The sequence below is a fragment of the Jaculus jaculus genome, chromosome 5 (genome assembly GCF_020740685.1).
Source record: "Jaculus jaculus isolate mJacJac1 chromosome 5, mJacJac1.mat.Y.cur, whole genome shotgun sequence".
Lineage (NCBI taxonomy): Eukaryota > Metazoa > Chordata > Mammalia > Rodentia > Dipodidae > Jaculus > Jaculus jaculus.
In genome coordinates this window covers 58,924,158-58,952,135 of record NC_059106.1, presented here as the reverse complement: position 1 = coordinate 58,952,135, position 27,978 = coordinate 58,924,158, and the positions used below count along the sequence as shown (strand labels likewise).

Below are 27,978 nucleotides of genomic sequence, written 5' to 3'. Positions count from 1 at the left end.
CGCTGTTCCTGTCACCATGCCCCATCTCTCCTTTCTACCAGGTCCAAGCTCAGAGCCTTTCAGAAAGTGACCTTCGGGTTGGTAGCCACAGTGGTTTCTGGAGTCACAAGCAGAGACACATCTTAGGAAGAGGAACTCAGCCCCTGGGGCGTCTCCAGAGGCCAGCCGTGGGTAGCACCTGTGACTTGGCCAACTATGCCTCCATAGGGCCTGAGAGTCTGACACCAACAATGTCCTCAGCAGAGCCTGCTGGTACCAGGTGCTCCTCTCCCCAAGAGCTGTTCCCTCCATGTTTGGAACAGGGACCCCCAGGTGGCACCTGGCAGAACCCCCAAAGCAGTGTCCCAGAGGTACCACTAGGACCCAAGCTATCCAACAACCTGGAAGTCTCGTCCCCGCTGCCCCGCCCTGTGTCCTTCTGCACAGCAGAAGGGACAAAGGGCAAGCCTGACACCCCAGAGCCATGCCAGACCCTATGCCCTCATCCCTCTGTCAAGAGAACCCGCTACCACATCACTGTCACCCTGCAGGGGTGCGGGCAGGCGCCTGGGGAGGAGGGCAAGGAACCTGCCCGACCAGCTCCCCACCTCTGTGGCCCTGAGGAATCCAGGGGCTGGCAGGAGCCTCCTCAGGGGCTCCGCCCCATCACGGGGTGCCCAACCAATCCGCCCAGAGAGCCCCAGCTGACAGCTCTGTCTCTTCTGAGGGGAGAGTCCCAGCGGCAGGAGCTCCAGGCTGGCCTGGAACTCGGGTTCCCACACAGACGGTGAGTTGGAGGTTGCTCCGGAAGGGTGTTATGGTGGGAGGAGAACTTGTCAGGGCAACTGTCTTTTGGGTTCTTCTACTTGCTTCCAGGGATTCTCCCATTTGGGGCTCCATTCATTTGGCATCTTGGGCATGAGCTGGCTCTGCCATCCTGTCCCCAGTTCCACCTCTGCTCCCCCCCTTCTCCCCTGAACCTACTGGCTTACTGTCCTCTACTACCTATCAGAGAAAGGAAGATCTTGCCATGGAGAGGCTAGGCAAGTCAGGGGTGATCTTTCCCGTTGTAACTCATACCACTCCCCAGTTCTGTTCAGAAGACCACAGACCTAAGCTGGGGATAGGCACCTAGCCAGGGAGCTGAATGACCTAGCACAAGTGGTCTAATCTCTCTGGGCCTGGATTTGTTGAGTGGATATGGTAGCCAGAGAGGAGGAAGAAGGAGATGGTTCACAGGCACATGCTTTGAACTCCAGAGAGCTGGGCTGCCAAAATAGCAGGGATGCTTATTAATTACACATCAGTGGCAGCAATAATTACCCCATCTGGCTGTGCTGGTGGCCACAGAAAGAGCTGCCGAGATTCCCAGGCCTGTTTTTATTTGTTTGAATGGACTCTCCTAAAATGGGCTGGTGTACTTGGAGAGGAGAGTACGGGTCCCTCAAAAATCACTGAGGACAGATGAACACGGACCTGGCTAGGACTATTAGGAAGGCCCCAAGTCTCTGGAGGGGCTTTGAGAAACTCTGGCTGAGGGTGGTTTGGCTACCTATGACTTGTTTACTTTCTATTTTTTAGGTTATTTATTTGAGAGACATAAAGAGGTAGAGAGAAAGAGAGAGAGAATGGGCACACCAGGGCCCCTAGCCACTGCAACCAAACTCCAGTCACATGTGCCACCTTGCACATCTGGCTTTACGTGGGTCCTGGGGAATAGAACTCAGGTACTTAGGTTTGGCAGGCAAGTGCCTTAACTGCTGAACCATCTCTCCAGCCTTACTTTTCATTTTTATTTGTTTATGTGTACTTGTGTGTGTGTGTGTGTGTGTGTGTGTGTGTATGCCACATTTTGTGTCTTGCTTTATGTGGATATCAAATTCGAATTGGCAAGTGCCTTTGCAAGCAAACACCTTTAACCACTGTGCCATCTCCCCAGTCCTTGTGATTTGTTTTCTAAGCATAATTGTATTTAATCCTTACATAGCCTTATGAAGTAGGGGCCAATCCCTTCACTACCACCTAATAATAGTAGGAGATTGAGACTCAACAAGGTTAAATCACCTCCCCACAGTCAACTGGACAGTGAAGGAGCCAGAATTCGAAACCAGGTTTCTGGCTGTGCTCTGATCTTATTCCCTCTTGCCTCATAAAGAGGCCTCTGTCTCAGGGAAATTTCATGGAAGAGAGGGTGGAAAGATTGTTAGAGCCACAAGTTGGGACATTACACACAGAGACATTGCCTCTTCCCCATAACTGACAGCTGCCCCCACAATGCAGGACCCACAGACCCCATGGGGATAACCAGCATCCCCAGTGAGGAGGGTCCTTTCAGAGGGGGGACAGGGGTGAGGATAAGTATGGTATTGACATATGTCGTTTACATACTGAGTATGTCCATAACTACTTTTTTTTAAAAAAGAGGTCTCTGTGGCTCTGTGTAGAGCTGAGGGTTGTATGCAGCTACTATGTGGGCAAGGGCCTTAATTGCTAAGCCATCTCTCCAGCTTGTGGTCTCCATGTGGAACCCAGGGTTTCCTGTGGCCTGTAGATTTGAGGCACTGTTATCAGGCCTGAGGCAGGGAGACCCAGGTCCTTTGGGCAAGAGTCAATGCACCAAGGAATGGAGAGGTGAAGGGCTCAAACTGTCCCTGAGAGCCGCCAGGGTGTCCCAGCATTGGAGGACAGGCTGCAGAAGAAGGGGGATAGTGGAGAGAGGGGGTTGGCCTTGGAGAGGGGCAGGTAAAGAGCAGTAGAGAGACCTGAGGGGACACAGGGTTCTGACTTCTTGGGGCACAGGCAGATGACTGATTTGGAAAGCTACATCCTCCCCCCTTATAGAGGAAGGAAGGAGACCCTCAGTGATACCATCCTTCTATGTCCAAGTTCTGCCTAAGTTTTTTTAAAAAAATATTTATTTATGAGAGAAGAAAGAGAATGAATATGGGCATGCCAGGGCCTCTAGCCGCTGCAAACAAATTCCAGACACATGCACCACCATGTGCATCTGGCTTAAGTGGGACTGGAGAATTGAACTTGGGTCCTTAAACTTTGCAGGCAAGCGCTTTAACCACTAATCCATCTGTCCAGCCCTGCCACAAAATTTCCTATGCAGAATTATTGACAGATATGGGAAGGGGCAGAATGTGCAGGACTACAAGAGGGGTGCATGTGCACATGTGCAAGTGCAGGTCCATGCTCAAGTGCAGGTGGCTTTCAAGGGAACAGGAGCCCATGGCTATGAAGTGGCTGTGTGTGTCTTAGAGATGTGTGCACTAAGTGTGTTACAGTGCCTGTGTTTCTTTGTGGGGCATGTGGCTTGCATGTTTGTTGTTGCATTTTTAGAGTGTCTCTGTGTGTGTCTTGGTGGGTACCCTTGTCCGTGGCTGCATATGTTTCTGGTTGTGTTTGTCCAGGTAGGTGTCTGCAGTTTTATGCTGTGTGACGCTGTGGGTCTGTGGCTCTGTGTGTCTGTTGCATGAGCTTGCCAGCATGTGGGCCTGTGGACTGGTTTGGCCTAGTTTGGGGGTGACTCACAGGTAAGTGGGGAGAATCCAGGACTTGTTGGGTTAGACAAGACTTTTCCCACACTCCCCCCGCCCCTTCCTCAGCCTCTCCCTTCCCAACCCCACACGCCTTGTTGGGAGGTCACAGGTCATCTTGCCAGCAAATCTGCTTCTGTTTGTGAGAATGGGCACTTCTGCCTGCCCAGAGGAGGCAGCCTGCTTACTGGGGTGTGTCTCCAGAGCCAGGACAGAAGCAGGGAGCCACAGGCAGGCAGATTCCAACACAGCTTGAAAAACAGTCTACCCGTCATGACTGTCCAGGGATGGGACAGGTGAACTCTCAAGAGGTGACTTCCTGTCCCTAGAAGTATGCAAGCAGAAGCTGTGACCACATGCTTGATGAATGAGTGGCCATCAGGGGTGTTGTCCTGGGTTGGGCTGGGCTCAGAAAGGCATGGAACTCTGATTGCTGAGAGGCCATCCATAGCATCTAGGTGACTTGTGGACAGTTTCCTTAAGGCTGTTTTCTTGTGGCTTGGAGAAACCCATGGGACTTTCCAAATACCATCTTCTTTAGCTCTGGGCTCCTAGGATACCATCTTCTTGAGAACACTAGCATTGGGTGAGTCTGACCAGGGCCGGCACCTCACCTGGGATAATTAGCATTGACTGAGCGAATGAATAGATTAGAACTCATACTGTCAGTTCTGGCAGGGACCAGGAAGTCCGGAGATGGTGGGTGGCTGGTATTTATTATTCAGAATTCAGAAATGGAAAGACAATTTGGTGAGGAGGATGAGGACTTTAGGGGTACTCAGTGAGAGGTGACGCTCCCTGGTAGGCATTCCAGTGAGGATAGGTGCCACAGGAAAAAGGGTAACTCTTCAATGAGGCCAGGAGGAGTCAGGCCATAGTGAGGAGTTAAGATCAGGCATGGGGTATCTGGATGCATGAGTTCCCAGCAAGCCATGACTAGTGAAAGGTTGAGGATTGTCCAGGCCTCCCCCTCCCCACTCACAGGCCATTGGGGGGTCCCCTCAGGCCCTGTCCCAGATACAGTAGTAGCCAGCAGTGGTCCTGAGTCGAGTCAGGCTTCCCTAGGCCTCAGCCTCTTTCATCTCTGCCCCTCATAAAACCTGAGTCATTGCTGGGGCTACAGAACAGGTCAAAGTTCTGGATTCTTCTAGCTTCTCAGGAGTGAGGGAGTGAGGTGGAGGTAGGGGAGGAGAATTGTGGCAGTGGGCCCCACTTCTCACTCAGGTTGTGGCATCTTGGGGCCAGCTCATGGAGAGGAGGCACTGATCTGAAGATGGGTTGGTACCAGAGTAGGGATGAGCAGGAGCAGGCAGACCTCTCTAGGGTCCTCAGGTCTAAAAATAGGCTTACTATGATCAGTGTTGCTTGGAGATCAGCAGGTGGGGGTGGGTGACCCCCTAGGCCTGAGTTGGGCCCCTTTAAAAGTGAACCCTAGGGCTGGAGAGATGGCTTAGTGGTTAAGGCCTGTAAAACCAAAGGACCTAGGTTTGATTCCCAAGGACCAACATAAGCCAGATGCACAAGGTGGTGCATGTGTCTGGAGTTTGTTTATAGTGGCTGAAGGCCCTGGTGTGCCCACTCTCTCCCTGCTTCTCTCTCTTTTTCTCTACCAGCCTCTTTCTTCCTCTCAAGTAAAATAAATAAATAGATAAGGTGAACCCAAGGTCTAGGGATATGGTTCAGTGGGTAGAGTGCCTGCCTAGTATGCACTAAGTCCTGAGTTTGATCTCTAGCACCACATAACCAGGTGTGGTGGTGCATGCCTGCAATTCCAGCATTTGGGAGGCTGAGGCAGCTGGATCAGGAGTTCAAGGCCAGTCTTGGCTACATAGCAAAGTTGAAGCCAGCCTGGGCACCATGAGACCCTGTACTCCTTTGGGCATGAACCTCAGCTGGGCACAGGGCACATCTCTGTAATCTCAGCACTTGAGAGACTGAAGCAGAAAAATTGCCATGAATTTGAGGCTAGCCTGGGCTATATAGTAGTACTAGGCTAGTCAGGGCTACATAGCAAGACTCAGTCTCAAACATACACACACACACACACACACACACACACACACACACACACACGAGTAAACCCTCATTGAGCATGGTAGTATATGCTCATGCCCATAGTCTGAACACTGAAGCAGGAAGATTGTTAAGTTTGAGGCCAGTCTGGGCAACATTTCGAGACCCTGTCCCAAAACCAACAACAAAAGTAAACCCCCAAACCAGAGACTTAGTTTACCAGATAAATATAGTTGGGAGTTTGGAATGTGGTTAGGCCATTAGAATTTGGGTACTAGTCTCAACAGCGAATGGGCAGCTGAACAAATTTTTAATCTTTTTGATCCTCCTGAAATCTTTTTTTTTTTTCTTTGAGGCAGGGTCTCACTCTAGCCCCAGGCTGACCTGGAATTTACTATGTAGTTTCAGGGTGGCCTTGAACACATGGCGATCTTCCTACCTCTGCCTCCTGAGTGGTGGGATTAAAGGCATGCGCCACCATGCCTAGCTCTGATCCTCTTGAAATCTTATGGGAAAAATAGGAATGTTTGTCTATAACCTAGCAATATTTTTTCTTCCTTTTTTAAAAAATATATATGTTTTTTGAGGTAGGGTCTCTCTCTAGCCCAGGCTGACCTGGAATTCACTATGTAGTCTTAGGGTGGCCTCGACTCACAGTGAACCTCCTATCCCTACCTCTGCCTCCCAAATCTTGGGATTAAAGGTGTGTGCCACCATGCCTGGCTACTACAAGTGCTTTCAACCATGCCAGGTCATCCAGCCACTGTAATTAAATTCTAGCCACCTTTGTGCACATGTGTGACTTTGCGCATGTGTCACATTGTGTGTCTGGCTTACATGGGATCTGGGTTGTTAGGCTTCTCAGGCAAACACCTTAATTCCTAAATCATCTCTCCAGCCCCCATAGTTTATTCTTCATGAGTGGTCATACTTGTGGGATTCTTCTGGTTTTCATCTGGACTACAGATATAAAATATTTGGCAAGGTGTAGAAGCCCCAAGTTTCCTGGGAGCACAGATTTCTGCTTAGGCAGCTGTTATATTTCCCCCACATTTAACAAAGGACGTTGTAGAGATTCAGAGATGTCAAGGGAGGGTCATAAAGAAATAAGACTGGCGATGTGGCTCAGTAGTAGAGTACCTGCTTAGCACGCATGAGGTTCTGGGTTTTTAATTTTCTTTTTCTTTTTTGGATTTTTGAGGTAGGATCTCACTGTAGCTCAGGCTGACCTGGAATTCACTCTATAGACTCAGGTGGCCTTGAACTCTCAGTGATCCTCCTACTTCTGCCTCCCAAGTGCTGGGATTAAAGGCGTGTGCCACCATGCCCAGCTTAGAGGTCCTGGGTTTGATTCCCAGCCCTGCAAAAATGAAAAGAAAGAAGTGAAACTCAGGGCTTGGCATCCAAAAAGTGAGAGGAGATGGGCCATGCTCAACAGCATGATGGGAATAGTTAGCTGTGCCCTGAGCCTTGGCCTAGTAGGTAGGAGGGGGGTTCCAGGCCTGCATTCAATAGATGCAAATTTGAGCCCCCAGCATGGCAGTTAGTGGCTATGTCACTCTGGGCTCACCCATCCTCTTCTCTCAGCCTCAGTTTCTTTATCTGTACAAGGGGAAAGAATGATTTCTGAGGAGGGAAAGTACCTTATAAAGGTCCTTTTGAATATTTGTTATTTTTACTTTTTAAATTTACTTATTTGAAAGAGAGAGAGTGAGTGTGTGTGTGAGAGAGAGAAAGAGGCAGATAAAGAATGGGTGCGCCAAGTCCTCCAGCCACTGCAAACAAATTCCAAACACATGTGCCATCATGTACATCAGGCTTATGTGGATCCTGGGAAGTCAAACTCGGGTCCTTTGGCTTTGCAAGCAAGCACCTTAAGAGCTAAGCCATCTCTCCAGCCCTACTTCCCTTTTGTGTGTGTGTATGAGTGTGTGTGTGAGTGTGCATGCATGTATGCGATAGTGTGAATACACATGTCCAGGCACATGAAGGCCATAGGTGGACATTAGATGAGTTTCTTAGTCTCTGTCCACCATTTTTATTTATTTAGTTTTGTTTTCTAAAATAATTTTAATATTTATTTATTTATTTGAGAGCAACAGACAGAGAAAAAGAGGCACATAGAGAGAGAGAATGGGTGTGCCTGGGCCTCTAGCCACTGCAAACAAACTCCAGATGCTTGCACCCCCTTGTGCATCTGGCTAACGTGGGTCCTGGGGAATAGAGCCTCGAACTGGGGTCCTTAGGCTTCACAGGCAAGCACCTAACCGCTAAACCATCTCTCCAGACCCTTTATTGGTTTTTTTAAAGATAGGGTCTTGCTTTAGTCCAGGCTGACCTGGAATTCACTATGTAGTCTCAGGGTGGATTTGAACTCACAGCAATCCTCCTACCTCTGCCTCCCCAGTGCTGGGATTAAAGGTGTGCCCCACCACACATGGCCTTATTTATTTTATTTTATTTTAGCTTTGTATGCAGCCTGAAAGTGTCTGGATTCTCCTGGCTCTAACTCCCATTGCTGTAGGTGCTTTGGGATCACAGGTACATGTACCATTTTACATCAGGCTTTGTGTGAGTGCTCGGGAGACAAACTTGGGCCAACAGACTTGCAAGCAAGTGCCTCTAACCGCTGAGAAATCTCCTCAGCCCCAACAAATGTGTGTGTGTGTGTGTATGTATATATATGTTTGTTTGTTTGTTTTTTCAAGGTAGGGTTTCACTCTAGCCCAGGCTGACCTGTTATTCACTATGTAGTCTCAGGGTGGCCTTGAATTCATGGCGATCCTCTTACTTCTGTCCCCTGAGTGCTGGGATTAGAGTGCACTGTGCTTGGCATATCTAATTTATTTATTTAGTAGAGAGAGAGGCAGGTAGAGAGATTATGGTGTGCCAGGGCCTTCAGCCACTGCAAAGGAACTCCAGATGTGTGTGCCACCTTGTGTATCTGGCTTACATGGGTCCTGGGGAATTGAACCTGGGTCCTTTGGCTTTGCAGGCAAGCGCCTTAATCACCAAGCCATCTCTCCAACCCTCAAGTGCCTTTTAAACCACTGGGCCATCTCTCTAGTCCTCCACCTTATTTTCTGAGACAAGGACTCACATTGAACCTAGAATTTACTCGTTCTGCTAGACTGGCTAGCCAGTGAGCTCTAGAGATTCTCTGTCTCTGCTTTACCAGTACAAGGATTATGGGCATGCATCACTATGCCCAGCTTTTACAGGGGAGATTGGAATTTGAACTTAGGTCCTCATGCTTGCAAGCTCTTTACTCACTAAGCCCTTTCTCCAGCTCTCTTAGCTTCCCTTTAAGAATCCTAGGAGCCAGGTGTGGTGGTGCACGCCTTTAATCCCAGCATTTGGGAGGCAGAGGTAGGAGGATCGCTGTGAGTTTGAGACCAGTCTGAGACTGCATAGTGAATTCCAGGTCAGCCTGGGCTAGAGCAAGACCCTATTTAAAAATTAATAATAATAATAATAATAAGACTATACTTTCGGGGCTCATTTCTATAGTCCATTACTAGAGACGTTTCTCTGACTGTGTAGAGTCCTAGAAACAGTGAGGAGGAGGCGTAGTGTCCTCTCCTGAGCATGCAGCAGGTTCTTGGTGTTGCTTTCCTGCAACTGCCACTTGTCATTGATGATGGCTCCTGCCCTCCTTTGGGGGAGCTGGAGGGAGAGGATGCAGTCTGGAGGTGGCGGGAGTCGGGGGGGGACCTAGAAGAAACAGGGTCAGGGTAAAGCACTCATGAGGGCAGAGGCCAAGTGCCCTCCATAGGTGAGAGACAAGCAGGTCATCCTCTCTGCTTTCACCTCGCTCCTGGCCAAAGGTTGTAGCTTCACTCATTGGAGACCTCAATGGACGAAACCCTGTGTAAATGGGAGATATGAGCAGCTAAGAGGCTCTGATGACCTCAAATCAGAGGCGGGAGACTTATGCCCATTTTACAGATGAGGAAACAAAGACCAAAAGGTCAAGTGGCTGAGGTATTCTAGCCAGGCCAGGCCAGGCCAGTTGTCCTAAGCTTTGGGTTGGGGGGCTACCCTACTACCCTTTAGTGCTCATTTCTTTTCTTCCCTTCCACCATATTCAGAGAACTGGACCTTAGTGTGACAAGGACATCTCAGGACAGGTTGCTGGGGCCCAACATGGAGGAGACAGCTGGGCCCCCGGCCCATGCTGAGGCCCGTGTAGTAAGTGCGACACTGACATGGCGGCAGCGGCCTCCTGCCCAGGAAGAGACCAGACACCGTTTTCACAAGGTGTCTCTGGTGTCGGGGTCTTCCCAGATGGACGCTCCACAGGAGGAGATGTTTGAGCACAGCTTCCGGCGAGAAGAAGTCAATGGCTTTGTTACAAAGGAAGAGGAGACTGTGAATTACCAGGGCTCTGGAGATGAGGCTGAATCCATGCGCTTCCAGAGCCATGGGCCCATCTTCTCCAAGAAGTACACACTACCTCCCAAGGAGAAAAGGCCAGTGGGGAGGCTGAAGGAGGCTCGGGGACTGGAGTGATGGTGGACTCCAGGCTCCCAGGACTGAGTCACCAAGTATGGGAGCGATGACCAGGACTGAGCTCTTGGTACCCCTGCCTGGGCCACGTGAGCCAAGTCCCCACCCTGGTATGGGTGTCACCAGTGGGAACTCCAGAAACCATGAGGAATGGCGAGTGACACGCACTGTGCGGACCACCACCCTGGTGGGAGGGCATGTGGACCGCAGAGTAAGCAGCTCTGTGACTGTGGGGCCAACGATGTCAGGAGAGACCTTGCCAAGGGGCCGCAATGTGAGCCGCACAGTCCGGGCAATGGTGGTGAATCCAGGAGCTGAGGGTTCACCCAGCCGCAGCCAAGCCCTGGAACTTCTGAGTAGCCTTGTGCCTGCTGAGTGCAGCCCCCCTGCCAGCCGCCTCCCAAGACCCATGGGGCCCATGGCAAGGAGCTCAGGACTGGGTGGCAAGGTGGGAAAAACCCTGGCACAGCCATTTGAGACTAGCACAGCTGAGCTACAGGACACCTCAGCCCAGACCCCGGCAGGCATCCCAGCAGTTGCTTACCCACTTCGGAACCAGGGCATCCCTGCAGCCCACCCACCCCTAGACCAAGATGGAGCCCTGGATGCCAGGGCAGGGGACTCTGCACAGGTGCAGGAAACCTCTGGCCCCAGCCAGAGCCAACCAGCAGCACCTTCTTCTAGACCCCAGACACATGTCCTTTCTCTGGACCTGGTCCACTCCCCAGAGGGGCCTATGGTGTCCATTCTTCCTGGACCCCAGCCCACTCCCCATGTCCTGCCCCTTGTAAAAATAGAGGAATTCTCAGATCCAGCCATAGTCCCCATCCTGCCCATGGTGAGGAGCGAGGTGACAGTGGCTCCATCCTCTATAAGGAAGAAGACTGTCCCCAGCCCAGGTCTTTCTGTTCCAAGCCCTCCAAAGAATATGTCTGTTCAGGACTCTGAAAATGTATCCGTTCCCACTCTTACTCAGAAAGAGACACATCAGGGCCCTGGTCCTGAATCGCTATCTGATACCCCAAAAGAGGTTGTGCAGAGCACAGGTGCTGCTGCCTCATTCCACAAGCCAACCAAGGTTGTTCAGGACATGGAGGAAGTTTCTGCTATCCAAATGGAGGTTGTCCAGAGCCCTTGTCCTTCCTGTCTCCGAAAAGACACTGTTCCAGGCCCCACTGCCCCTGCTTCCCTGACCTCCAAACAGGATGAGAGTGTCCGGGACTCTGAGGAGAGTCCCATCTCACCCCCTGCCCCAAAAGAGAATATTCAAAGCTCTGCTGTGCCCCTTGCTCCATCTGTCTCAGAAATCAAGGTGTCTCCCAGTCCACAAGACACTCCTGCACCAGTGCCAATTCAAGCAGAAGCCAACACGCAGCCCCAGCTTGTCCCTGACTTGACCAAAGGCAAGATGTCCCTAGAGCCATCAAGGGAAGAGGATGAGGCAAGCCTGACAGCTGACCTGGAGATTTTCCTGGATACCCTGCGGAGCATGGAGCCCCCTGAGATCCTCCATACTCACCGGTTACCCCGGGCACCCCGCTCCTCCTACTTAGCCATGTATGCCACGTTACCTGCCATTGAGGAGGACCAGCCTGGGCCATGGGTGCCGGGACCCAGCCCCCAGGAAGTGCCTTCACTGGAAGAGGAGGAGGAAGAGGAGCTGGAGAACCCCTACCTGAGTGACGATGAAAAGCTGCAGCGCAAGCAGGAGAAAGCAGGGCCCAGTCCCTCCTGGGACCCCATTCCTGCTAAGCCCACCCAGGTCACTTGCTCCCCTCTGGAGATGATGAAGAAACATGTAGCAGGTACAAAGGGTTTCTACTCAGAGCAAGGGCCCGAATCGCAGCCCAGCAACCGGCCCACTTCTCGCCTGGGAGGCAGTCTTCTCTTTGGCAGTTTGGTACCCACCACTAAGGATGTCCCTACTCTGGAGCCACTGGGCACAAAACTGTCTGCTCTGCCACCCCATGGGCCACCAGGGCTCAGGAAGGTTCTGGGACAGTTGCCCCTGCTCTGCAGTGGAAGACCGCAGCCAGAGAAGCTAGCACGTACCAAGCTGCCGGAGGGGTGGGTGAGTGAAGCCTTGGATGGGCAAGAGAGGGGCCCTGGGTCAGTGTCAGTGCTTGAGTGGTATGAGGAGAGGATGCTGGGAGGTGAAGTCCCATGAGATAAGAGGCTTAGGAATGAGAGCTAGTTCAGTTGACCTATGCAATCCACATGTTTTAAAGTTTTTAAAATTTATTTACTTGAGGTGGGGGGAGAGGGGAAATGGGCATGCTAGGGCCTCCAGCCACTGGAAACAAACTCCAGACACATGCGCCCCCTTATGCATCTGGCTTACGTGGGTCCTGTAGAATCGAACCAGGGTCTTTTGGCTTTGCAGGCAAATGCCTTAAGTACTAAGCCATCTCTCCAGCCCTTGTTTTTGTTTTTTGTTTTTTTTTTTGTTTTTTTTTTTTGTAGGGTCTCACTCTAGCCCAAGTTGACCTGGAGGTCACTATTAGTCTCAGGGTGGCCTCAAATTCATGGTGATCCTCCTACCTCTGCCACCCAAGTGCTGGAACTTAAGGTGTGTGCCACCACGCCCGGCCCCACAATCCACATTTTTCTGGTTCTCAGTCTATCTGTACAGTGGTAGATTTGTACCATGGATTGCAAAAGGAATGGTGGTTCCCACATCTTAAAAAACTGGGGAAGAGGTATGATGGTTGCCTAGCTTCCTGGGACAGTGTGATGAAACACTGAAAGGTTGGAAATAAGGGTGGCATCTCTCTGTGGACTGGCTCCTTGAGGGTAGAGGCCAACAGATGTCTTGGAATGGAAGTGTGGAGAGGCAGTGAGAAGATGCTCCCATAAGACTTTTCACCAACCCCTCTGTTCCAGAGCCCAACGCTGAAGACCCAGGGCAAACTGAACACCAGGCCTGGGAAGGTAGGAACATGAGGGCAAGAGGGAGGTGGTACCAAAGGCAGCGCCTGGGTCCAGGGCCTGAGAACATATCTACGTATGCCTTCTCAGGTGATCCTCTTCTCGGAGCCTGGCTGCCAGGGCAGCAGCAGGGAGGTCTGGAGAGACGTTCCTGATGCTTTGAGCTGGGCCCCCATCGCCTCCATAAGGGTGGTGCGATGCTGGTGAGTAGGGAATACCCAGTGTGGGGGTGCTGACTGAGAATCTGGGGGTGGACAGGGCAGTGAGCAAGTGGAAAATCCATCAGCTACTCAAGAGATTCTGGGTACAGTCTCTTTCCTACCTGTGACCCTGTGTCCACAGTTGGGTACTCTATGAACAGCCAGAGTTCCAGGGCCGGAAACTGTTCTTGCCTGAGGGAGATGTGGACTTCAGAGCCCTGACATCAGCATGGAGTAACCAAGGCATCGGCTCCTTAAGGAGGGTTGTGAGGGTGAGTGGGCTTGATGGGAGGAAGTGGAAGATATTGCCCCATCTGGGGGTCTAGAGGGACAGTCTCTGGGAGAAGTCATATGGAGTGGTAGGCAGAAGTGGGTTATCATGGACTAACCTCCAGGCTCTTTATCTTGGAGTCACTGGGAGGGAGGCGGACCATGGGGAGGTGTGAAGTCTGCTGGCGGGGAGGCAGCAACAGGAAGGGGCTGCATTCTGGGGAAGTAAATGTGAGCTGGTGCAGGATGAAGTCCGAGTGACAGGTAATGTGCTGGGGTCACCCACTACCCAGGGAAAGGCACCATGGAACTCACTCATGTCTACTGTGTGCCAGGCCCTGTGCCAAGAAGCCAGGCAGGGCTTTGTCTGCAGCATGCACAGTAAGCTAGACTGAGCTTGTCCCACAAAGAACAATAGATCTAGATCATGAAAGGGAAAAAGACAGGGAGACCATGAAAGCATGTGATTTTTTAGCCCATAAACAACTCTAATTTTTTTGAGGCAAGGTCTTAGATAAAAGTAGCCCAGAGTGACTTCAAACTCACGATCCTCTGGCCTTGCAAATGCTAGAACTATCAGCTTTGGCCACCACACCTTGTTTTTGCTTTTTTGAGGCAGGGTATCACTCTAGCCCAGGATAGCCCCAAACCCACAGCGATCCTCCTGCCTCAGCCTCCTGAGTGTTGGGACTACAGGTGTACATCATCATGCCTAGTGAACACCTCTAATTATTGAGGGATAAGTGTGTGGTTTGAAAAGTCAATATTATAACGTTGTTTTTGTAAAGCAAATATTTTTTTAAAAAAAGGACATCATTAAGCAGTGTTTTAGCAGCATGAGTTTATAAGCTATAGAAATTGAGCTTGACAAGATCATCGTGACCCTTACTGACACTCAGAAGACTGCCTCGAGGAAGGACTCCATGGACCACTGGGCTGGGTATATTTGTGGGCTTTTGTTTTGTTTGAGACAGTGGCTGCCACTATAGCCCAGGCTGGCCCTGAATTTTCAGCAAACCTCCTGCCTCAGCCTTCTAGTGCTGAGATTACAGGTATGAGCCATCACACCCAAGAGCTGGTTGTGATTTATTTATTCATTCACTCTTATGTAGTTGTATTTTGTTTATGTTGTATGTTCATGTGTATGTACACAAGTGTACAGGTGCACATGCATATGCATGTGTATGTGTATGGAGGTTAGAAGTTGATGTCAAGTGTCTTCTTCAGGGTCTGTTCATCTTTTTGTTTCTTTGTTTTTTTGAGGTAGGGTCTCACTCTAGTCCAGGCTGACCTGGAATTCACTATGTAGTCCCAGGGTGGCCTCAAACTCACAGTGATCCTCCCACCTCTGCCTCTTGAGTGCTGGGATTAAAGGCGTGTGCCACCACGCCCAGCTTGTTTTGTTTTTCGAGGTAGGGTCTCACTCTAGCCCAGGCTGACCTGGAATTCACTATGTAGTCTCAGGGTGGCCTTGAACTCACAGCAATCCTCCCACCTCTGCCTCCCAAGTGGGATTCAAGGTGTGCGCCACCATGCCCATCTGGCCTTGAACTCTTCATGTTCCTGCCTCTATACCAAGTGCTAGGATGACAGGTGTGCACCTCCATGTCTGACTGGTTGTATTTTTAATTAGAAGACATGTACCTGGATCCCCAGTAACTGTTGTTCTCTGACGAGGATGTGAAGAACAGAGTTGAATAGCCAGAGAGAGGATGAGGGCCTGGAGGATGCGGTGCTTATTTCCAAAGGCTCTCCTGAGGCACATGCATTGATGGACATGTTTTTGGTTTATTTTTTATTTTACTTGTTTATTTGAGAGTGACAGACAGAGAAAGAGAAAGAGAGAGGGAGAGAATAGGCGCACCAGGGCTTCTAGCCACTGCAAAGGAACTCCAGATACGTGTACCCCCTTGTGCATCTGGCTAACTCAGGTCGTGGGGAAGAGAGCCTCAAACCTGAGTCCTTAGGCTTCACAGGCAAGCGCTTAACTGCTAAGCCATCTCTCTAGCCCTGATGGACAATCTATTATGAGAAACTCAGAATGAATTCATCCTTGTGCGGGAGGGAATGAGGTATGAGAGAAAAAGAAGAACTCTGAGGCTAGACAGTCCTGGAATCATTTAACTCACTCAGCATTGAGTGGGCACCTACTGTGTGCCAGGCATGCAAGAGGTGCTTGGTAGCTGCCCTATAAGCAAAATTTACTCTTCTCCCTTCTTGGCTCTACTAGTTACAAGACCTTGGGAAGGTTGCTTAACTTTGCTAAACCTCACATTCCTGTCCGTGAATATATCAACATCTTTTTTTTTGGGGGGGTGTCCCAATGGGGTGGGGTAGAATATGACCTTAGCACAGTGCCCTTGGTAGGTGCAGGCAGAGCACTGTTATGATCTGGAATGAGATGTGGGCAAGACCACCCTGGGCCTGGGGTGGGCCTCGGGGGTGGAGCACCCCAGACATCAGCCTGTTCTCTGAGGAGGACCTCAAGGGAGAGCTTGCCTGTGGGAGTCCCTGGACTCCATCCACAGCACCAAAACAAAATTGGACAACACAAAAGCCAGTCTGGACAGAGGCAGGAATTGAACATCAAAGATGGGCTCAGACAGCTGCTGTCCCATCTTTCATCCTCTACCAGGCAGGGAATCAGCCACCCAGAGGCAAGGGAAGGGCAGGGTGCTCTGCAGGTTCTCCTGGGAACTTTGATCTCAAGTTTTAAAGGTCCAACAATGGACCGTCAAGGACTCTGGTCTCAGGCTTGGCTGGCTGGTAAGCCCTGTGGAGAATACTTCAGTCACCTCTGGTTTCTGGGGAGGCGGCCAGACAGGTTTTCCCAGAAGCCCCAGGGAGCCCTGCCTGGCCAGAGAACTTGGGGAAGAAGGGGAGAGAAAGGGTAGTCTTGTCTTCAGTTTGTACTCGAATGTCCCCATTTATCCTATAGGACTACTGCACCCCAGAAATTAACCTGTTCTCTGAGGAGGGCCTCAAGGGGGAGCAAAGGAAGCTCACTGAGGCCTTGAAGGACGTCCAGGGCCTGGAGAGACCACTGAAGGTGGCATCTGCCACAGTTTCTGCAGGACTGTGAGTCTGCCTATCTTGGAATCCTTTTTTTTAAACATTTATTTATTTATTTGCATGTGTGTTGGGGCGAGGGGCGCACTAGGGCCTCTTGCTGCTTCAAATAAACACCAGTCATACGCACCTTTCTGTCTGGCTATGTAGGTACTGAGGAATTGGACCTGAGCTGGCAGACTTTGCAAGCAAACACCTTTATTGATCACTGAGCCGCTCTCCAGCCCTGGAATCCTTTTATTAACATTCACTGTGCCTGGTGCTGGGGATGCAGAGGTGACAGGGCACAGTTCCAGCTCTCAAAAGTGCTCAGTCTGGGACTAGAGAGATGGCTTAGTGGTTAAGCACTTGCCTGTGAAGCCTAAGGACCCCGGTTCGAGGCTCGATTCCCCAGGTCCCACGTTAGCCAGATGCATAAGGGGGCGCACATGCATCTGGAGTTCATTTGCAGTGGCTGGAAGCCCTGGCGCACCCATTCTCCCTCTCTCCCTCTATTGCTCTCAAATGAATAAGTAAAAATAAACAAAAAAAAAATTTAAAAAAAAGTGCTCAGGGCTGGAGAGATGGCTTAGCGGTTAAGCGCTTGCCTGTGAAGCCTAAGGACCCCGCTTCGAGGCTCGGTTCCCCAAGTCCCATGTTAGCCAGATGCACAAGGGGGCGCATGTGTCTGGAGTTCGTTTGCAGAGGCTGGAAGCCCTGGCGCGCCCATTCTCTCTCTCTCCCTCTATCTGTCTTTCTCTCTGTGTCTGTTGCTCTCAAATAAATAAATAAATAAATTAATTAATTTAAAAAAGTGCTCAGTCTGTGTGGGGTGTAAACCTAGAACTCAGGAGATTGAGGCAGAAGGATTGAGCGTTCAGGGTCAGCCTGCGCTTAGTGTGGCGGAAACAAGCAAGTAAAATAGATGATAGCAACTTAAGAGTTTGGGGCTGGGGAAGTACAGAGTTGCAGGAACACTGAGAAGTATCAAATCTGTTGGAGGTGGGGCTCGGGTATAGTCAAAGAGGCCTTCCTGGAGGAAGAAACATCTGCTGGGAGTTGAGATGCGTTGGCTAAGAATCTCTAACAGAACAGGAATTTATATGTTATGTTCAGTACTGCATTCCTTATTCCTTAAACGCTGTCTGTCCCTTAAATATTTATTAATTGAATGAATGGAGAAATAGTGTTTTTTTTCCCCCCGAGGTAGTGTCTCACTTAGCTCAGGCTGACCTGGAAGTCACTATGTAGTATCAGGATGGCCTTGAACTTGTGATGATCCTCCTACCTCTCCCTCCCATGTGCTGGGATTAAAGGCATGCACCACCATGCCCGGCTGAGAAACAGCATATTGAAAGAGGGTATAGCATATGCAAGTTGAGTGGCCAAAGATCTGTTTCAAATGTTCAGTCTTAGAGCTGGATACGGTGGCTTACATCTATATTCCTAGCACATGGGAGGCTGAAGTAGGAGGATTACTCATGAGGTCCAGGCTAGCCTGGGCTAGAGTAAGACTCTCCTTCAAAAAATAAAAAACAAACCCTGTGGGGGCTGGTGCGATTGCTCAGTGGTTAGAATCACTTGCTTGCAAAGCCTGCTAGCCCAGATTGGATTCTCCAGTACCCACGTAATGCCAGGCACACAAAGTGGCACATGTGTCTAGAGTTTGTTTGCAGTGGCTAGAGGCCCTGGCATGCCCATTCTCTCTCTCTCAAATAAATAAATAAAAGAGTTTTTTTTTTGAGGCAAATGCAACATATTGTCTTTTTTTTAAAACACAAGAGTGACAGAGAGTGTGTGTGCGCGCGCGCGCGCGAGAGAGAGAGAGAGAGAGAGAGAGAGAGAGAGAGAGAATTGGAGTGTCAAGGTCTCTAGCCACTGCAATCAAGCTCCAGACGCATATGTCCCCTTGTGCACATGTGCAATCTTGTGTTACTGTGCATCTAGCTTATGTGGGACCTGGAGAGTTGAACATGACTCCTTAGGCTTTGCAGGCAGGTGCCTTAACCACTAGGCCATCTCTCCAGCCCCGTAAAAAACAAAACAAAACAAAACAAAATACAACTTTTTTTTTTGGTTTTTCAAGGCAGGATCTCACTCTGGTCCAGGCTGACCTGGAATTAAATATGTAGTCTCAGTGTGGTCTCAAACTCACAGCGATCCTCCTACCTCTGCCTCCCGAGTGCTGGGATTAAAGGTGTGCACCACCACACCTGGTGACTTAATTAAAAACATTTTTTTAGAGCCAGGTGTGGTGGCGCACACCTTTAATCCTAGCACCTAGGAAGCAGAGGTAAGAGGATCATCGTGAGCTCAAGACCAGCCAGAGACTACAGAGTTCCAGGTCAGCTTGGACTAGAGTGAGACCCTACTTCAAAAAAACAAATAAAACTTCTTTTAATTGTCATATAAAAATGATTCAACACTATGGTATTGTAGCCAATTTCAGGGACCTTAAAATATTATTTTAAAAACATTTTATTTATTTATTTGAGAGAGAGAGAAATAGGCAGATAGAGAAAAAGAGAAGGGGCATGCCGGGGCCTTTAGCCACTGCAAACAAACTCCAGATGCATGCACCCCCTTGTGCATCTGGCTTACATGAGTCTTGGGGAATCAAACTGGGGTCCTTAAGCTTTGCAGGCAAACGCCTTAACTGCTAAGCCATTTCAGCAGCCTGAAAAATATTATTTTTTAAAGCTCAGTCTTGGGCTGGGGATCAGTTCAGCTGGTAGAGTGCTTGCCTAGAATACATGAAGCCCAAGGATTGATCCCCAGGACTTCATAAAACTGAGCATGATGGCACACACCTATAATCCCAGCACTCAGAGGTAAAGGCAGGCAGACCAGAAGTTCAAGGTCATCCTTGGATACATAATGAGTTCAGGACCAGCTTAATCTACATGTCAAAAAAGTAGGAGTGGGGCTGGAGAGATGGCTTAGCGGTTAAGCGCTTGCCTGTAAAGCCTAAGGATCCTGGTTCGAGGCTCGGTTCCCCAGGTCCCACATTAGCCAGATGCACAAGGGGGCGCACGTGTCTGGAGTTCGTTTGCAGAGGCTGGAAGCCCTGGCGCGCCCATTCTCTCTCTCTCCCTCTATCTGTCTTTCTCTCTGTGTCTGTCCCTCTCAAATTAAAAAAAAAAAAAAAAAAAAGTAGGAGTGGGGTCAGGATTGATGGCTTAGCTGTTAAGGCCCTTTGCCTGCAAAGCCAAAGGACCTTGGTTTAGTTTCCCAGGACCCACGTAAACCAGATGCACAAGGTGGCACATGCATCTGGAATTCATTTACAATAGCTGGAGGACCCGGTGTACCCATTCTTTCTCTCTCTTCCTCTGCCTTATTCTTTCTCGCAAATAAATAAAAAAAATTTAAAAAATGTAGGGGTGGGTTTGGGGAGATGGCTTAGCAGTTAAAGGCACTTTCTTGCAAAGCTTGAAGGCCTGAGTTCAATTCCACAGCCAACCACATAAAGCCCTACCAGAATTAAATTGCAACAGATGCCTCAGTGGTTAAAGAGCTTGCCTGCAAAGTCTGCAGGCCCTGGTTTGATTCCCCAGTATCCCCATGGGTGGAGGTTTGATTCAGGTGTCCCCCATAAACTTAGGTATTTTTGAATGCTAGTCTCCCCAGCTGATGGCAATTGGAAATTAAAGTCTCCTAGAGGCAGTGTGTTGTTGGAGGCAGGCTTATGGGTGTTATAGCCAGTTTTCCAATGCCAGTGTTTGGCACACTCTCCTGTTGCTCTTGTCCATCTTATGTTGGCCAGGGGGTGATGTCAACCCTCTGCTCATGCATTGTTTCCCCCTGCCATCGTGGAGCTTCCCTTTGAGCCTACAAACCAAAATAAATCTCTTTCCCAAAAGCTTCTCTTGGTCGGGTGATTTCTACCAGCAATATGAACCTGACTGCAACACCATGTAAAGCACAAAGTGGAACATGCATCTGAAGTTTGTTTGCACTGGCTGGAGGCCCTGGTGTGTCCATGCTCTCTCTCTGCTTGCAGATGAATAACTATACATTAAATAAAATAGCACTGGAGAGATGACTTAGTGGTTAAGGTGCTTACCCGTGAAGCCCAAGGATTCATGTTCAACTCTCTAGGTCCCATGTAAGCCAGACGTACAAAGTGATGCAAGCATGCAAGGTTGCACATGTGCACCAGGGGGTGCATGCATCTGGAGTTTGTTCGACTGCAGTGGCTGGAGGTCCTGGCATGCCAATTCTTTCTCACTCTCTTGCATAAAAATAAAATAAAAACAAAAAGAAGGTCCAGTCTGTGGGCCAAAGGTGTTTGTTGTCAGTGGTAGAGTACATGATTCTCTACTCTAACAAAATATCAAACACCCAATCTGATCTTTATATACAGCAAGTAGGGAGGTATGAGGCCAGAAAGAAGGGACTCTGTGTAGCTGGGCTGTATTGTGAAACTAATGAGTACTAAGGGTTTTAAGCAAGTTTGTGTGTGAGAAAGAACTCCACAGTTGCAGTATGAAGTTGGAAAGGGCCAGGCCAGAGGAAAGGAGGCTGAAGGAATGGCCTCTCTAAAATAAGAGGGTTGAAAGGTCTTCACTCAGAGGGCCTTCTCCCGCTCCCCTCCAAAAAGCATCCCCACTCTCTAAACCTGTGTTGCTATTCCACCAGTCTGTGCCTTTGGGGTCTGGAATGCAGTGACTTCTCTGCTTTCTCCCAGGTGGCTGCTGTACCCTAAACCATCTTTTGAAGATACCCCCTACATCCTAGAGCTGGGAAAATATCCCACCTCAGAAGCCTGGGGTACATCAGACTCCAGTGTGGGTTCCCTGAAGCCCATGAGACTGGTAAGGAGCAGGGCATACACACAGGCCACTCTGCCCCCAGTTACAAGTGTAGCCCTGTATCTGTGGGCAAGAGAGGAAGTAAATGGCAGAATAACTCCTTGGAAACCCACTGCCCTAGAGCTCCTACTGGGAACTGGACTGGCGGAGAGGGAGGATTAGCCCAAGGAGTTGGGCAGAGGAATTAGATAGCCATTTTTTAAAATACATTTTCATTTGAGAAAGTGGGAAGGAGAGAGGGAGGGAGAAGGAAATTAAGAGAGAGAATAGGCACTCCAGGGGCCTCCAGCCACTGCAAAGGAACTACAGATGCATAGTCCACCTTGTGTATCTGGTTTACGTGGGTCCTGGGGAATTGAACCTGGGTCCTTTGGCTTTGCAGGTAAGTGCCTTAACTGCTAAGCCATCTCTCCAGCCCCAGATCAACCATTTTTTTAAAAAAAATATTTTATTTATTTATTTATTTATGACAGAAAGAGAGAGAGAGAGAGAATGGGCACTCCAGGGCCTCTAGCCACTGCAAACAAACTCTAGATGCATGTGCCCCCTTGTGCATCTGGCTTACATGGGTCCTGGAGGATTGAACCGGGGTCCTTAGGCTTCACAGGCAAGTGCCTTAACCACTAAGCAATCTCTCCAGCCCTGGATCAACCATTTTATAAAAAATATTTTTATTTATCTATTTGAGAGGGAGAGAGAGAAGCAGATAGAATGGGCACACCAGAGTCACCAGCCACTGCAAACTCCAGATGCATGTGCCCCCTTGTGCATCTGGCTTATGTCGGTACTGGTGAATCGAACCTGGGTCCTTAGGCTTTGCAGGCAAGTGCCTTAACCACTAAGCCATCTTTCCAGCTTGGGTCAGCCATTTTTAGGAGTCTGGAGATCAAGAAAATCCTAAGTCCCCAGCCCCATGTGTCTTCCCCCACTGTGGGCAGGTGTCTCAGCCATGTCTTCTCTGCAGGGCTGCCCAAGTGTGGAGAAGCCAGGAGAACCCAAGGTAAGAGGCTAAACTTTGGGTCAAAGTGGGGTTTGGTGTGTTAGGGTGGTGGTGATTATGTTCTGAACAGGAAATGAAGGTCCTGGGGAGAAGGGGCAAAAGCTGGGCCTGGGAACTGGCTTTGACATGTAAAGACCAGGCCAGGAATCAGAGTAGAGACAAGAGTTAGGTAGGGGATGGCACCAGGGTGGGAGTCTTACTGGTTATGCTCTGGGCTGATGTTTGGTTGAGTCATTCCTAGGCTGGCTGGTTGTGTCATGGACAGATGACAGTCCCATCAATTTGGTGTCCCTTCCTCCCAGGCCCTGGTGTATGAGGCCCCAGATTTTCAGGGAAGGAGCTGGGAAGTGAGCAGAGACATCTACAACCTTCAGCAGCCAGAGGACAGCCAAAGCCCCCAATTAGCCTCCGTAGGGTCCCTCCGAATTCTTGGGGGCTGGTAAGGACTTGAAATGATTTTTTAATTCTCTGTCTCCTTGCAGTATTGGCTTTTACACTTGGGGTTTGAGAACAGCCTCAGTTGCCAGGGGTAGGGATGGTCACCTTAAACATGGACATCCTATAGCTCAATGTGTCTGTCCATCTTTCCCTTGTTCCCAGCTGGGTGGGCTACGAGAAGGAGGGTTTCCGGGGCCACCAGTACCTGCTGGAGGAGGGCGAATACACTGACTGGTCACAGTGGGGAGGCTATGATGAGTTACTGACCTCCCTGCGGGTCATCCGGACGGTAAGCAAGGGCAGCTAGACTGTGCACTGGGCACACCTCCACTTCCCCCATTACAATGTGAGGGAAGAATCTGTCCCCCTCTCGTGTTGTCTTTGGCAGTGTGCCCCACCCCCCAGTGCAGTCTCTCTCCCTCCTGCGGCTCTTCCCCGGGACACCCCAACTCACCTCTAATTCCCTTGGTGAGCTGCATCCCTGAGGTCTGGGAACTCCCAGAGGCTTGTATGTGTGGGAGAAACCTGACTGTTCCCGGGGTCCAGGACTTCGGGGACCCTGCCGTGGTACTGTTTGAGGCCATGGACTTCGAGGGGCACGGCGTGGAGGTGAGCTCGGCCCTGCCGGACGTGGAGCTGCTGCAGCATGGACCGAGCACACAGGCCATCCACGTGCTCAGCGGCGTGTGAGTCATTCGGGACTCGGGCGCAGGGCGCAGGGCGCAGGGCGGGCCCGGGCGGCGGTTCCAGGCAGGTGCCCACTCTGTTGACCCATGCCCCTGCCCTTCCTTGCAGGTGGGTGGCCTATGAGCAGGTGGGCTTCTCCGGCGAGCAGTACGTGCTGGAGAAGGGCGTGTACCGCAACTGCGACGACTGGGGCGCGGGCAACAGCTCCCTCGGCTCGCTCCAGCCGGTCCTGCAGGTAGGGGGGGGGGGAGAGTGTGAGTGTGTGTGTGTGTGTGTGTGTGTGTGTGTGTGTGTGTGTGTGTCCGCGCGGGGGCGGGGCCTGTTTTGGGGGCGGGGTTAGGAAGGAGAGTGGGCACGGGCGGGGCGGAGCCTATGCGAAGACGAGGCTGGGGGCAGGGTTTGTGTCCCTGGACCGCCTTGTGGAAGGAAGAGCCCAGAGCTCTTAGGGACCCGGCAGTGGGAAGGGAAGGGGTGGTGCTAGTGCCCACTGGACAGCGGGTTACTTGAACTGAATTTGGAACTCAGAGACGGCTCTGGCATTCTGCTTGAATCTGAAAACTGGTCCCTCCCTTCAGGTCGGGGAGCATGATCTGCACTTTGTCTCAAAAGTAAGGAGGCAGCCCCGCAGGGATCTGGTCGGGCTCCCGTCTTCTCTTCCCTCCTGTCGAAGCTCTTCCCCTACCTCCACCTCGGCCATTCCTTCTGCCCACTCCACTGCCCCTCTTCACTTCAGCCTCCTTCCCTGTCTGCCTCCAGATTCAGCTTTTCTCAGGCCCGGATTTCCTGGGCGACCACATCTCTTTCGAGGATGACCAGGCCTCTCTGCCCGCTTCCTTCCTGCCCCAGTCGTGCCGTGTCCATGGTGGCAGGTGAGCAGGTGGAGGGTGGAGTTTGGCGTGGGAGGAGCGGCTTGAGGAGGTCACATCTGTCCCACGATTGAGATTAATTGTTCTGTCTTGAGTCCTTCAATGTGAAAACAAGCAGAATAATTTTTATAATGTGTGTGTGTGTGTGTATTTATTTATTTGACAGAGAAAGGGGGAGAGAGAGAATAGGCGCACCAGGGCCTCCAGCCACTGCAAACAAACTCCAGATGTGTTCGCCCCCTTGTGCATCTGGTTAATGTGGTCCTGGGGAATCGAATTTAGGTCCTTTGGCTTTGCAGGCAATCGCCTTAACCACTAAGCCATCCCTCCGGCCCAAAATCTTTTTTTTATTTTACTTATTCATTTATTTGAGAGATAGAGAAAGATAGAGAGAATGAGAATGCATGCGCCAGGGCCTCCAGACACTGCAGAACTCCAGTTGCATGCGCCACCTTGTGTATCTGGCTTTACATGGGATCTGGAGAGTCAGGCTTCGAAGGCAAGTAAGTGCCTTAATCGCCAAGCTATCTCTCCAGCCCCCAAATAATTTTTGTTTATTTGAGAGTGACAGAGAGAGAGAGAGGCAGAGAGAGAGAAAGAGAGAGAGAATGGGCACTCCAGGGCCTCCAGCCACTGCAAACGAACTCCAGACGCCTGCGCCCCCATGTGCATCTGGCTAACATGGGTCCTGGGGAATCGAGCCTTGAACCGGGGTCCTTAGGCTTCACAGGCAAGCGCTTAACCACTAAGCCATCTCTCCAGCCCCCAAAATAAAATTTTAATGGAAAATATAAAGCTGTAGGTAAGATAGTATAAAGAATCCCAGCCGGGCGTGGTGGCGCATGCCTTTAATCCCAGCACTTGGGAGGCAGAGGTAGGAGGATCACCGAGAGTTCAAGGCCACCCTGAGACTCCATGGCGAATTCCAGGAATTCCAGGTCAGCCTGAGCCAGAGTGAGACCCTACCTCGAAAAAGAAAAAAAAAAAAAAAAAAAAAAAAAAGAATCCCAAGCCAGGCGTTGGAGCACTGGCCTGTAATTTCAGCATTTGGGAACTGGAGGCAGGAGGATCAGGAATTTGAGACCAGCCTAAATTACATAGTACCCAGTCTCAAAATGAAAGAAGGCTTTTGAAAACTAGTTCAAGTAGTCCCCTGCTCCCTTGGCTCCCCTGTAGCTTATCCAATACTGTGCTGGCACTTTAAAATATTTTATTTATTTATTTATATTAGAGAGAGAAAGAGGTAGGGAGGGAGAGAATGAGTACACCAGGGCCTCCAGCCACTGCAAACCAACCCCAGACACATGCACCACCTTGTGCATCTGGCTTACGTGAGTCCTGGGGAATCGAACCTGGGTCCTTAGGCTTCACGGGGAAGTGCCTTAATTGTGAAGCCATCTCTCCGGACCTGTACTGGTACTTTAAATAAAACTACTGCTTTAAAAAAGATAAAATAGGGGGCTGGAGAGATTTCTCAGTGGGTAAAGGTGCTTGCCTGCAAAGCTTAACTGCTTGGGTTTGATTCCCTGGTATCCATATAAGCCAGACCCCAAAGGGGCACATGTTTCTGGAGTTAGTTTGCAGCGGCAGGAGGTCCTGGGGAGCACATATTCTCTCCTTCTGTCTCTCTCTCACTCTCTCTGCTTTTCTCTTGCTCTCTCCAATAAGTAGTTTTTTTAAAAAAATAAAATAAATAGGCCAGGTATGGTGGTACATGCCTTTAATCCCAGCACTTGGGAGGCTGAGGTAGGAGGATCGCTATGAGTTCCCAGTCAGCCTGGGCTAAAGAGAGACCCTACCTCGACAAAACAAAATAAATAGCAGGCTGGGTGTGGTGGTGCATGCCTTTAATCCCAGCACTTGGGAGGCAGAGGTAGGAGGATCACCATGAATTCAAGGCCACCCTGAGACTTCATAGTGAATTCCAGGTCAGCCTGGGCTAGAGTGAGACCCTACCTCGAAAAACCAAAAATAAATAAAATGTGGGCTGGAGAGGTTAAGGATGCTTGCTTACAAAGTCCATCAACCTGGATTTAATTCCCAGCACCCATGTAAAGCCAGATGCACAAAGTGGCACATGCATCTGGAGTTTGTTTGCAGTGGCAAACAGGCCCTGGTGCACCTATTTTCTACCTCTCTCTCTCCTTGCTTTCTCTGTCTCTCTGCTGGCAAATAAATAAATAAAAGTTTTTTTTTTTTTAAAAGCTAGGTGTGGTGGTACATACCTTTGAACCCAGCCCCTTGGGGTGGCAAAGGTAGGAGGACTGTCATAAATTCAAGGTCACCCTGAGACTACAGAGTGAATTCTAGGTCAGCCTGGGCTAGAGTGATACCCTACCTTGAAAAACAACAACAACAACAAAACAACCAAACAACCAATATCAACAAAAATCAGAGAGTGTCTGGCATGATGACATAAACCTTTAATTTTAGCACTTGGGAAGTAGAGGTAGGAGGATCACTGTGAGTTCAAGGCCCACCCTGAGACTACATAGTGAGTTCCAGGTCATTCTGGGCTAGAGCAAGATGCCATCTCAAAAAAAAAAAAAAAAAAAAAAGTAAGTTTGAAGCCTGGAGTGGTGGCACATGCCTGTAATCTGCAATACTTGGGAAGTGGAGACAGGAAAATAAGGAATTTGGTCATTCTTGGCTGCATGATGCTTTCAAGGCTATTCTGGGCTATATGAGACTGCAACAGAAAAAAAAGAAAGAAAGAAAAGAAGGAAGGAAGGAAGAAGTGGATGTAGTGGCACACACCTGTAATCTTAGCACTTGGGAGAGGAGGCAAGATTAGTTCAGGGTTATCCTTGGCTATCTGTAAGTTTGAGGTCATCCTGTAATACATGAAACCCCAACACAAAAATATAAGAAAAATAAAGACAAAAAAATCTGAAAGAAATTTGAAACAATCTGTGTATGTGTATATGTGTGTTTGTGTGTTTATATTAGCAAACTGGTATAGTTAGATTTATTTACTTAATTTAATGTATTTTGCCAGTCATAATGGTACATGCCTTTAATCCCAGCACTCAGGAGGCTGAGGTAGGAGGATCTCTGTGAGTTCAAAGCCAACTGGGGACTACAGAGTAAGTTCCAGGTCAGCCTGGGCCAGAGTGAAACACTACCTTGAAAACACATACACACACATACACACACACAAGTATTTTAACCTTTAGGTTGTATTTATTTTTGGCAGTGCTAGGGGTTGATCCCAGGGCCTCACACATTACATACACCAAGAAAGCACTTTACCATTGCACTATACCCCTGTGTCCTAATTCTGCTTTTTTTTTTTTTTAAAGTTTTAAATTTTACTTATTTGAGAGAGAGAGAGAGAGAGAGGCAAATAGATAGAGAACGGGTGTGTCAGGGCATTCAGCCATGTCAAACGAACTCCAGAAGTATGTGCCACCTTGTGCATCTGGTTTACGTGGGTCCTGGGAAATTGAACCTGGGTCAGTTTGCTTTGCAGGCAAGTGCCTAATCTGCTAAGCCATCCCTCCAGCCCTAAAGTTTTTTAAAATAGGTTCTCACTCTAGCTCAGGCTGACCTGTAACTCACTCTGTAGTCCCAGGCTGACCTTGAACTCATGGCAATCTTTATACCTCAGCCTCCTGAGTGCTGGGATTCAAGGCGTGCACCACCACGCTGGGCTTGACACTATATCTTAAATAGAAGAAATTT

At 49.7% G+C, this 27,978-nt stretch overlaps 1 protein-coding gene and 1 non-coding gene across 2 annotated transcripts in view; both read left to right on the top strand.

Moving 5' to 3' along the window:
• The first annotated feature begins 474 nt into the window (after positions 1-474).
• The window catches only part of Crybg2 (crystallin beta-gamma domain containing 2), a 35,216-nt gene continuing 7,712 nt past the window's right edge, over positions 475-27,978 (top strand). Inside the window, 15 exon segments of the mRNA XM_004657487.2 lie at positions 475-766; positions 9,626-10,031; positions 10,033-12,114; positions 12,927-12,974; positions 13,062-13,174; positions 13,314-13,443; positions 16,380-16,519; positions 21,180-21,306; positions 22,268-22,303; positions 22,606-22,742; positions 22,904-23,030; positions 23,288-23,427; positions 23,537-23,663; positions 24,004-24,036; positions 24,185-24,297. Of these exon segments, the coding sequence (XP_004657544.2) occupies positions 9,681-10,031; positions 10,033-12,114; positions 12,927-12,974; positions 13,062-13,174; positions 13,314-13,443; positions 16,380-16,519; positions 21,180-21,306; positions 22,268-22,303; positions 22,606-22,742; positions 22,904-23,030; positions 23,288-23,427; positions 23,537-23,663; positions 24,004-24,036; positions 24,185-24,297 (3,704 nt within the window). The 5' untranslated portion in view covers positions 475-766; positions 9,626-9,680.
• Positions 9,014-9,228, top strand: LOC123461036. Its single transcript, XR_006637360.1, has one exon. It is a non-coding gene; the product is annotated as a small nucleolar RNA U3 (small nucleolar RNA).